Source organism: Lytechinus pictus, chromosome 12 (genome assembly GCF_037042905.1).
Source record: "Lytechinus pictus isolate F3 Inbred chromosome 12, Lp3.0, whole genome shotgun sequence".
Classification (NCBI taxonomy): domain Eukaryota; kingdom Metazoa; phylum Echinodermata; class Echinoidea; order Temnopleuroida; family Toxopneustidae; genus Lytechinus; species Lytechinus pictus.
The window spans coordinates 15,196,490-15,209,327 of record NC_087256.1 but is presented as its reverse complement, the minus strand read 5'-3'; the positions used below and the strand labels follow the sequence as shown (position 1 = coordinate 15,209,327).

Below are 12,838 nucleotides of genomic sequence, written 5' to 3'. Positions count from 1 at the left end.
GCCTATATCACTTTCTTCTTGTAGATTCCTCAGTTTCGCTTTCAAATCATGCATTTCTTTTGCTTGAAAATTTAGCGATGCAACCAAATCTTCCTTTCTATGTTCCAGTTTTGTATTCTGTACAGTAATTTGGCGTTCCAACGATGACAACCGTTCATCAATTTTCCCAATATAGTTATCTAGATATGACTTCATTTCCGATGACACGCCCATGTTGGCATCAGGGCTGGACGGGGTAGACGGGGTAGCCGACGGCCTAGGCCGCTTAGCTCCGGATTGTCTCGCTGATGCGTGTTTGCTCATGCTGAATGCCCGACATATACCTATGTGGATTAAAACAGTTTGGGAGAGGGTACGCGGCACGTCCTTACTCGTTGATGGTCATTGCTCAGATAAATTAATGGCGTATCATTGCTCGATTTTGATTCGGGTTCATTAGTATGACAGTAACTGAATTATCACTGATAATTTTTCATCTTGTATTTAGTAATCTGACAATCGTATATTACCTTGTAGGATATGTTGGTAAGAGAATCCTGATGAATGTGCTCATTGATATGATTAATTTTCAGAGATTTTGAATTCAATGATTTGACAACAATACCGCCTGGAACATTTGCTGATGTTGGACACAGCCTTGAATTTTTGTGAGTATTGTAAAATAACGTAAAATTCGTTTTTTTCCATTATGAAGTGTGTTCACTACACTTCTCTAGGTAATAATACTAAACATGGTAGTAATAGTAATAATAATGATAATAATAATGATTATGATAATAATAACAACAATAATGATATTTAGCATTTATGAAGCGCCGATAGTCTAGTTGCCTATTCAATGGCGCTCAATATATTACCACGGCTTTAGCTCCAGCTGCGAAAGGCGCTTAACGTTCAAGGAATTAATCCTGTCGGATACCCAGTCATCCCACCTGGGTTAAATGCAGCACAGTGTGGATAATTTTCTTGCTGAAGGAAAACGCGCCATGGCTGGAATGCGAACCCACGTCCCTCTGATTGAAAGACGAGAGTCGTAACCACTAGACTACGGCGCCCCCAAAGGTATTTCGTATAGGTCACAATGGTGACGACATTTTGTTGCAGGGTAAGGACAGGATAGTTTTCAATTTTGCCAAATACTTAAACTTGCCTAATCATCTTTCAAAACTTTTACTGCAATTCTATTAGTTGATGACCACAAACCCTGTTTCTGTAACTGTACATTGGAGATTATGATTGTGTCACTTATATGAATTTGATATGTCTACTTTTTTCATTTATTCTGTTGCAATAAAGAGTAATTATTGTTTGAATATTTGTATGTGCTTTTATTTATATTTGCAGGATTATCACTCATAATCGTTTGACATCACTTAATTCATCCTATTTTTACGGGCTTAACAATATTCATATCTTGTAAGTATGTAACAAAAATTCGACCCCATGCCACCCTCTCCCCTTTCTTTCTTTCTCTTTCTCCCCCTCTCTAGCTTTTACACTCTTTCACTCTCTTTAACCTTTTCTCCCTCCCTATCCCCTCCCTATCTCCTACAAACTTACCCCCACCCCCTCTCTCTCTCTCTCTCTCTATCTCTATCTTTTTCTTCATCTCTAGACCGATATATTTCTATTTCTTCCTCTCTTTCTGTCTACATATTCTCCTATACTTTTTCATAATCATTAATTTGACTATACCAGGCAAAATTCATCCCATAGCTAAGTGCTGATTGTTTTATCAAACAAAATTGTAACTATTTTAATCGTTTCGGCTCAGATTACTTTCGAGAGGAGCTGTCCAATCAGAAGGCCAATCACTCAGTTTGTAGTCTGTGATAACTGATAAGCCCCAATCTCCGAGCGTCATTCGTGATACACACTGTAAAACAATCCTACTGGACAGAGCAGTAACGCACACTGTGTTCACATCGTATAGTATATGAAGATGTGTTTCACGCTGTTATATTGGTCTAATAGTGTGTAAAAATTCCACATTGTGGACAATCCTACAGCTTAAATGTTCACAGTGTGTTCACATGATCATGGACTAGATGTGAAAATACAATTTCACAGGTAAAACGCTCAAAACAGAGAGTGAGGATGATTGTGTTTCATACTGTGAACACACTATAGGGCCTATGACACTATAAATAATGTGTTTCATACTTTGAACAATGTGTGTGACACACTGTAAGATAATGTGTCTCATACTGTGGACACACTGTAAGATAACGTGTTTCATACTGAGGACACACTGTGACACACTGAAAAATAATATGTTTCATACTGTGGACACATTGTAGGATAATGTGTTTCATACCGAGGACACACTGTGTGACGCACTGTAAGATAATGTGTTTCATACTGTGAACACACTGTGTGACACACCCTAAAATAATGTGTTTTATACTGAGGATACACTGTGTGATACACCCCTTCATACTATGAACACACTGTGTGGCACACAATAAGATAATGTGTTTCATACTGTGAACACACTGTGTGACACACTATAAGATAATATATTTCATACTGTGGACACACTGTAAGATAATATATTTCATACTGTGGACACACTGTAAGATAACATGTTTCATACTGTGAACACACTGTATGACACACTATAAGATAATATGCTACATACTGTGGGCACACTGTAAGATAATGTGTTTCATACTGAGGACAGACTCTGTGACACACTATAATATAATATATTTCATACTGTGGACACACTGTAAGATAATGTTTTTCACACTGAGGACACACTCTAAGATAATATGTTTCATACTGAGGACACACTGTGTGACGCACTATAAGATAATATGCCACATACTGTGGGCACACTGTAAGATAATGTGTTTCACACTGAGGACACACTGTTAGATAATATGTTTCATACTGAGGACACACTGTGTGACACACTATAAGATAATATATTTCATAATGTGGACACACTGTAAGATAATATATTTCATACTGTGGACACACTGTAAGATAACATGTTTCATACTGTGAACACACTGTATGACACACTATAAGATAATATGCTACATACTGTGGGCACACTGTAAGATAATATATTTCATACTGAGGACAGACTCTGTGACACACTATAATATAATATATTTCATACTGTGGACACACTGTAAGATAATGTTTTTCACACTGAGGACACACTCTAAGATAATGTGTTTCATACTGAGGACACACTGTGTGACGCACTATAAGATAATATGCCACATACTGTGGGCACACTGTAAGATAATGTGTTTCATACTGAGGACTGACTGTGTGACACACTATAAGATAATATATTTCATACTGTGGACACACTGTAAGATAATGTGTTTCACACTGAGGACACACTGTAAGATAATATGTTTCATACTGAGGACACACTGTGTGACGCACTGTAAGATAATGTGTTTCATACTGTGAACACACTATATGACACACTGTAAGCTAATGTGTTTCATACTGTGGACGCACTGTGTGACACACCCTTAGATAATGTGTTTCATACTGTGGACACATTGTGAGAAACGCTGTAAGATAATATGTTTCATACTGTGGACACACTCTAAGATAATGTGTTTCACACTGAGGGCACACTATAAGATAATATGTTTCATACTGTGAACACACTGTGTGACACACTATAAGATAATGTGTTTCACACTGAGGACACACTGTAAGATAACATGTTTCATACTGAGGACACACTGTAAGATAACATGTTTCATACTGTGGACACACTGTAAGATAATGTGTTTCACACTGAGGACACACTGTAAATTAATATGTTTCATACTAAGGACACACTGTGTGACGCACTGTAAGATAATGTGTTTCATACTGTGAACACACTGTGTGACACACTGTAAGATAATGTGTTTCATACTGTGGTCACACTGTGTGACACACCCTTAGATAATGTGTTTCATACTGTGGACACACTGTGAGAAACACTGTAAGATAATGTGTTTCATACTGAGGACACACTGTGTGAAACACTGTAATATAATGTGTTTCATACTGTGAACACACTGTGTGACACACTGTAAGAGAATGTGTTTCATACAGTGGACACATTGAGACACTGTAAGAGCATGTGTTTCATACAGTGGACACACTGTAATAGAATGCCTTATCAGGGAGCACTTTATATAAATTAGCAGATTCTTGGAAAAATTGAAAAAAAAAACTTTTGACATTTAAAACAAATCTTTTCTTTCTGATGAGACTCCAGTAATTTTGTAAAATTTTGCTCTGGCAAGGTTTGTCTTCAAACTTGACTACTAGTATTTTTTTTTGTAACTAGGTTTATGCGTATAGGCCAACCCCTTTCTTTTCATAAAATAATTGGATTTTGTTTTGATAACCATTTGGTTTCATACGTATTATCAAATTGTTAATATATGTCGCAAAGAGTAATGGAAAAACTGTCACTATTCAAGTGGGTATATAAGACTATGCATGATCAAAACTATGCATTCAGGATAATAAATCTCGGAAAGTGTCAATGATGTCTGTGGTCTCTGAGTAGTTTGGGATTCGTAGAGCTAATGCTATTTTTTGTTTAATTAACCTTTTGAGCAGACATGATTAACATGATTTTGAAACCAACACAAAGATTTTATGAAATGATTTAGAGAGCTAGCATACATTAGAGCGATTCATATATTTATCTGTTTATTGTTTATCTATCGATCTTAATCTTCTCCCTATCGGGCACCATATCTCTTCCATTACAAATTAAAGACCCAGCTTCTGTTGTGGACTTACTTTAAAATTCCACGTTCCAATCGATTCTGTAATTTTATGAATTATCAAAATGCAAAAAAAAACAGTCAAATTTCTATCATTTTATATTTCTTATCATTGTTTAAGTGGTCTCATTCATTTTTATTGTTTAAGTGCATCTTCAATATCATTAACAGAAGATATATGCGCTGTATAAATCTTGAATCATGATTAATATCCTTTATTTATTATCCATAGATCAGTTCAAGGGAACCCTATCACAAGCATTGAACCTGGAGCCTTGAATGGACTGCCTACATTACGGGATGTGTGAGTTTTATGGGATGGTCGCTCATCCTAAGGGGAAATGGAGAGGGGTAGCATCAATTGATATCGGGATATTTCCGTAACTATTGGCATTTGTACTTGATGTTTTTGTTTTTTGTTATGGTTTTGTCGCTATTTATTTATTTATTTATTTCATGTAAATCTTGGGGAAGGTGATGTAGGCTGATCTGCACTTAATCAAACTTTTTTTACGCAAAGAATCAAATAAATACACATTCGTTAACTTTTTTAGATTCTGCAAGGCTACACAGTCACTCCTTAGAAAATCAATTTTGAAAAAAAGATCATATTAACACCATAAAAAGATGCGACGGAATATTGGACTTGGAACGTCTCGCTAGATACACATGGCATAGTGGAAGAACGTCCATTCGGGTGCGACTTAAAAAGAAACCAGGAAAAGCGTGATGTTTCTTTTTTTTATAATTTGGCGAAAATGCGAGTAAAAATATATTTCTAATTTTGTCACGTCACGTTTGGTATTTGCAGGATATTTTTTCCCCCAAATCGGTGTTGATTTCAGTATTACCTTAGACAAAATTCCTTTACTATGTTAACTATTCCTTATACGGGTTACACTTAGAAGATCTCATTCAAAAGAAAACCTGAGTAAATACATTACAAATTATCATCATTACATGTATGTACAGTTAATAATAGTAACGACAATAGGTTACTCTTAGGGGTTGAATCTAAAGAAGCTGGTAAACGAAATGACCAACTTTTGTACATCAGGACCTTTATCAAGAAACAATGAATTTCAGCAATATGCGGTCTGTTTGTTGTTCCTATGCTTTGTGTCGTTCATTATCTCTCAGAAACACGATTGATCCATAACTATTTTTTTGTCAGGCTTATGTTACAGTTTTGTCATATCCGTTGGCGGCGGAAGCCAGAACATTTAGGGGGGGTTCACCTGAAATTTTTGGATGGATACAGGAAAAAAAATTGACAAGCAAAAAAAAAAAGAAAAAAAAGGTTATCAACAAAAAATTTAGGGGGGACCGTCCCCCACCTCAAATTTAATGGGGGACAGGACCCCCCCCCCTCCCCCGCTTCCGCCGCCTATGGTCATATCCATTGGTTATCTTGACGCCGTGACATTACTTCGTTTCCAGGCGACTTCTTTCATCAGACAGAATTCGTCTTCAACCCGATACATTCGTGGGCCCCTCCAAAATTGAGCTTTTGTAAGTACAGGTATCAGAAGCCAGGAGACGATTACACGAAATGGTCGTTACAAGTATACAGTCTTTCGTGTAGCCGATGATGCGCCGTATAAGACGCCTTTTTAAAATACCTGCATTTATTTATTCATCCGTTAAAGTAAAAAATCAAAAGTCGTTGCCTATAAATGATTCGTATCTCAAGTAATTGTATAAATAAATTATTGAAAAGTGAGCTAAATAGATTTGTTTTTTTTTTTGTAATGCGTCTCCTACGACGCATCATAATAGATCGGCGACGCGAAAAGACTGTCTTTGAAATACCCTTTCGTGCAATGGGCCCTGTTATTCGTTTACCCATCGTCAAAGTCATGCTTGCTATCCTAAACAGTCGCATATACAGAAGCAAATAAAAAAACGCAAAGGAAATTTAGGTATATATTCTTAAATCATATCCCTGATCAATGTATCACTAAAATAACACGAAAGAAAAAAGATTATTAGAGATAAATAGCATGACTGAAGCAAATCGAGCTAGTAACTTATGGTAGGATATGTAATTTGCTATAGGTCACTACTCATTGCGTGCTAGAACAGACCCATGTAAGCCTACTCCAAGAAAGGACAATAAAGCATAAGTTTCACTGGTCCCAGTATTTGGAATAGTCACCCCAGCAACATCCGTTCAAGTCCTTCTGTACAATTATTCAAAAATAAGCTAAGAACATCTATTTTCTCTGTAACACAAACTTAATATATTGTAAGCACTTGGAGAGCAGAATAATCACTTGTTATGTTATATTGTAAAGTAATTTGAGTGTTTACACGAAGAAGTGCCGTATAAATGTATAATGTATATGTATGTCCTATATAAGTAAAACAGTGTTTCCCAATGGAAACATGTTTTCAAATAGACCTACCTCTCTAACATTATTTGGTGACGTATATTGAACACAAGTCAAAGTAATGTCTTCATATCACGAGAATTAATTTCCTTACATTTCATTTGCTTTTTTGTTACACAGGGTTGTTCGAGACGAACGAGTTTGTTGCATTGCTCCAGAAAGTTTCGGGTGTATAACACGAGAACTGCCAGATCCACTCTTCACATGTCGCAAAACGTTCCTCCAAAACAGAACCATTAAGGTATTCATCTGGATCCTTGGTATCAGTGCACTGCTCGGTAATGGCTTTGTGATCGTCACGAGGTTGAGGAACAAACCTTCAACAGTCACTGGTTCTGTGCAATCAACCTTGATCAGCAATCTGGCCATTTCGGATTTCCTGATGGGTGTTTACATGTTGATCCTTGCAGTCATGGATATGTATATTGGGGAAGCCTATTTCTGGGATGGCATCGGTTACGAGTGGCGAACCAGTTATCCTTGTCAGATCGCAGGGTTCATCTCGTTACTCAGCACCCAGTCGTCCGTTTTCTTGTTGACTCTGCTAAGCGTTGATCGCTTCATTGCAATCCAGTTCCCATTCAGTCGGAAGCGTCTGGGAATCAAGTCCTCCCGTATCTCTGTTGCGATTGTGTGGGCTATGGCGTTGATCCTCAGTGTAACCTCTCTTCTCTTGACTCAGCTGGAGCTTGGTGCCTATGGCCTGAGTGACGTTTGCGTGGGCCTTCCCCTCATCCGTAAGTTTTCTTCGGTCTATTCGGAGATTGACGCCTACACATTTTCTCGCTTCGGTCAGACCACCCTTAATTATCTTGCTTCTGGAACAGCATCGACGTGGCAATTCTCCATTGCAATCTTCCTTGGAGTGAACCTCATCAGTTTCCTAGTCGTATTGTTCTGCTACGCCGCTATCTTCGTCAGAGTTCGGTTAAGCAGGGAGGCGGTAGGACAGAAGAACAAGATTGCCTCTGAGGTAAAGATGGCGCTCAAGATGTTTTTCATCGTTGGAACCGACCTATTTTGCTGGATGCCGATCATCACCATGGGTATATTGGTCCAAACCGATGTAATCACTCTTTCCTCCAACGTCTATGCTTGGTTGGTGGTCTTTGTCCTGCCTATTAATTCCTCTCTCAATCCTTTCATCTATACCATCGTCGAAAGGGTCACAAAATAGACGACATTGTTTAATTCGTGAATCGTGATCATTGTGAGACAATTTTTGTTCGATATTTTTTTTTCCAAGTTTATAATCTTCTCTGACTTGCACACATCATAGATAATATGCTCATTCTTAATTTTCTTTCGTAGATTTTATTTCGAAAGGGGTAATCCCCTTACACTTAAGGATGCCTCCCCTATATTAAATTGTCTGTGGTTTCGAATTCACTTAATATTTTATGTACTTATTTATTTAAGAACATTTAAAAGGGGCTTGTTATGAAATTTTCATTGAGTTAATAATTTTGATTGAAATTGATAAAATAATGATATTTAAAAATCAAAATATTATATCAAATGCATTTTCCTACAATTAAGGGAATACTCGGTAGAAACATGTTTATGTTTATATGATTGAAACAATTATTGTTACATTATGATAAACACAAGATGAACAATACTAAATATTCTCAATGATTAGTCACATTCATACAAATAAAGAACAACATTGAATAGTGTTTCAATTTTAAGAAGTTTCAAGAAAAAAATCACAGCATTTTATTAAAGATGCGCCAATAATGCCAGTTAAGTATGCAGTTGAATCAAACGATTTGAATTCACTGAGAAGTAGTCAAAATGACATGAAAAAAAAACACACACAAAAACAATATTTTGACGAAAAAGATTTAGAGTACGATTTTGCACTTTGAGTATATTTTACGTACTCTTATATTTTTACCATTTTCACTTGGATTTTATTGAATGCTTTCGTTACACTCTGCATACTTATAATCTTGATGTATGATTGGTCAAATGACAATCACGTGATAAAGTGTAGTTTCACCATTCACTCACTGATGTAACACTTTTTGTGTTTCGCTGATCACTTCAGCACATAGGATTATAAGACGTCCTCAATTATTACAAGACGGCAAAGAGAATCCCAGTGCTATGTTTGGTTGCATCCGCACGTGACGTATTACTTGTTTGGCCTAATCGGTGATGAGCGGTCATTAGTAAAGAATTAATTACTGGTCATAATGTGGGAGAGGACGGTTTATCAACTTAAAATTCACGTCCCTATCTACATGATCATAGGAAAAGGAGACTTTTATTGGCTAGCTTCTTTTAAGTCAATCAGTTAGTTGGCTAAACCTTGCACCTTGATTATTTGCACTAGTTGATATACTTGCATTAATTATATATATATATATAGTTAGTTGCCAATACATACTTGTCACATTTTAAATTTGATCAGTTAGTTTTTAAGTTTCTCATTATTCTATTATCATGATTTGTAGATTTATATGTTGATTCGACTTAAAATGTTAAAACTGCTTCAAAGAAGAAATGGGAATAAAGGGAACCAGACAGGTCAATGTGCAGTATATCTATGACAACTATGGTTTAATAATTTTGTATCGCTTTATTTCGATATTAAGTAAAGGATCAGAGTACATATAAAATACAACATTCATAAAGCAATTTACAGACACAATGAACAGAGGAAGTAAATGTAGTCTGCCGAGGCAGGACATACAGTAGAGAACATATTACAAGACAAAGTATGGAGGATAACATATCAATGATATCATAACAAAGATCATGATTACGATTGATCGTATAATTAATTAGTATGTTCTGTAGTCAAAATAAATCAAGTCTAGTTAATAATAAAACGAATGAGTTACTGGTTGTTTTTAGTACACAATAGTTATTACTTTTCTTGTTTGTGTTATTATGCACGGTCCTTGTTATCGTCGTCATTATTATTGTTTATTTGTATTATTGCTATTATTATTATTGTCATTATTATTATTGTTATCATTATTAAAGGTCAAGTCCACCCCAGAAAAATGTTGGTTTTAATCAATAAAGAAAAATCAAACAAGAATAACGTTGAAAATTTCATCAAAATCGGATGTAAAGTAAGAAAGTTATGACATTTTAAAGTTACGCTTATTTTTCACAAAACAGTTATATGCACAACTCGGCAACACGCAAATGAGAGAGTCGATGATGTTCCTCACTCACTATTTCTTTTGTTTTTTATTGTTTGAATAAAATACGATATTTCAATTTTTACAGATTTGACAATAATGACCAGCTTTACTGAACCATAAAATTTTAGAACAATTGTAATTCCCCATGTACATGGAGGAAGAAAACTTGTTTCACCTTCCAATGAGGAGAGAATTAAAATATTTTATATATTATATATTAGAATACAAAAGATATAGTGAGTGAGTGACGTCATCAGTCCCCTCATTTGCATACCGACCAGGATGTGCATGTAACTGTTTTGTGAAATTTAGCAAAACTTTAAAATGTCATAACTCTCCTATTTTACATCCGATTTTGATGAAATTTTCAGTGTTATGCTTTTTGGATTTTTCTCTATTTGTTCAAATCAACTTTTTGTTGGGGTGGACTTGTCCTTTAAATAATATATCATTATCACAATCATGATTACTATTAAAATGATACTATTATTGCTATCATTGTTATCACCATGATGATGATTATATTAGTAATAAATATTTTATTTTATATATAACGTGATGAATGTGAACAGTATAATGTAAGTAACCACTCTCTTGGCAGCAATGGCTGAATAAACATCACTCGTAATTTACTCAAGATGCCTACTCTGTCTTATAATTATATCCAAAGGGAAATCAAACCTATCATTGTCAAAGGAATGCTTAATTCGTTGGGTGATACATACAAGTACGTGTAATATTCATCTGAATAAACATCACTCATAATTTACCTAAGACGCCTAATCTGTCTTATAATTATATCCATAGGGAAATAATAATAATAACAATAATAACGGTATGTTTACCAAGGGTAGCCACTTCAGTTCCGAAAACTGTTCTCCCAGCAGGCCCTGCTATTATTATTACCCGGTTAAGCTAGACTACCGAGACAGGTATACACAGCTCTTTGAGGAATTTCTTCCTACCCATTTACCTTACCTGGGTCGAGTGCAGCACACTGTGGATGAATTCTTTGCTGAAGGAAATTACGCTATGGCTGGGATTTGAACCCACGGCCTTCTGTTTCAAAGTCCGGAGACTAATCCACTGGGCCATGACGCTCCACGACCTAAATCAAACCTATATCATGGTCAAAGGAATGGTTGATTCGTTGGGTGATGAAGACAAGTACGTGTAATAAGATATTCATTTTCTCCAACAATACCACTTGGGTAACACACAAAACTGCTGTGCGAGGTCAGCCTGTGAACAAAAACATCACAGCAGACCTGGACGGGATTCGAACCCACGACCCGCTCTACCTGTGAAATTGTCCACAGGTTGACTTCACGCAGCAGTTGCATGTGTTACCCTCGTGGTATTGTTGGGAGGGGAAAAATGAATATATTATTACTAGACCTATCATGGTGTTTTGGGGATGATAAGTAAGAAAAGCATGATTGTTAAACTTTGAAACGAATTGGACAAGGAGTAAGAAAGTTATGGCTATTTGAAAAATGAGATCCCAAAGATTGTGAACATTTCAATTTGGCAGGTCGGTAGGTAAGCCATGCTGGCACGTTTTATGGACAGCTGTTTTCATTGGCTGTGCACTTAATTATCAGGAATTTGTGAATAATTATTCACCTGGAACAATTAATAGAAAAGATATGATGGAGCATATTTTTACCCTACTTAAGTTTTAAAAAAGCAAAAAACAGCATTTTAACCATTTCATGCATTAAAGCAAATCTAAAGGTAGTCCTCATCCTATATCATAATGTCATCATAAACGTATATTGATATCATGATATCTCTGACAAATCTTGAAAATTTAATGCTTTTCTTATTTTGCCCGATAATCTTAACTTCCATTTATCTGACCGTCTGATATTTAGTTCTCCTTCGAAGACCATGTTCACTTTGGGTTGGACCCCCCCCCTTTTTTTTTTTTAGTGTTTTGTTTAAATTACTTGTCAAATCTTCAAGTTAAACATTCAAATCATGTCTTATCACAAGTCAAGAGGAAACAGTTTAAGAACAATTTCAAAGTGGTGTCTTTACTTGAAAAGGTGCGAATGTGTTTGTGGACGTGTGCTGGGTGAGTGGGTGTGTGTTTGGAGGGTGCGTAGGTGCATAGGTAGCCTAGATTTGGACGCTAGTCATGTTAGTAGCTATTCGTTCGGAAAACCTTTATACACTGACCCGAACATTGCAAATAAGAGAAGATTAATATGAAATAAGTGAGTGTGGAGTCTTCCGAATAAATAGCTATTAACGTCCAGATCTAGCTCACATGTGAGGGTGTTTGGGGGAGCAAAGGACCGTGAAGATGAAAAATTCGGGCACGCAGAATTGTTCGTTGACAAGCTTGGTCGAGGAAGCCAAATTTGCATGCTTCCCTAATCATCCTGCATCGAACTGGATATTGAATACAAGCGATCACAGCAAGCGAGGTGGAAAAATAAACAGCCTAGAATGGAAAGTTTTACTTCGTCGACATGTCTTGGTATTTACCAGCGTGCGCGGAAAATAT

The 12,838-nt window shown here is 36.2% G+C and overlaps 1 protein-coding gene across 1 annotated transcript; it reads left to right on the top strand.

The window, feature by feature from the left end:
* Positions 1-572: 572 nt before the first annotated feature.
* Positions 573-8,964, top strand: LOC129272445 (relaxin receptor 1-like). Its single transcript, XM_054909594.2, has 5 exons — positions 573-647; positions 1,345-1,416; positions 4,999-5,070; positions 6,207-6,278; positions 7,280-8,964. Exon 5 carries the CDS (start codon positions 7,542-7,544, stop codon positions 8,334-8,336), a length of 795 nt encoding a protein of 264 aa, XP_054765569.2. The 5' UTR covers positions 573-647; positions 1,345-1,416; positions 4,999-5,070; positions 6,207-6,278; positions 7,280-7,541; the 3' UTR covers positions 8,337-8,964.
* Positions 8,965-12,838: the final 3,874 nt, after the last annotated feature.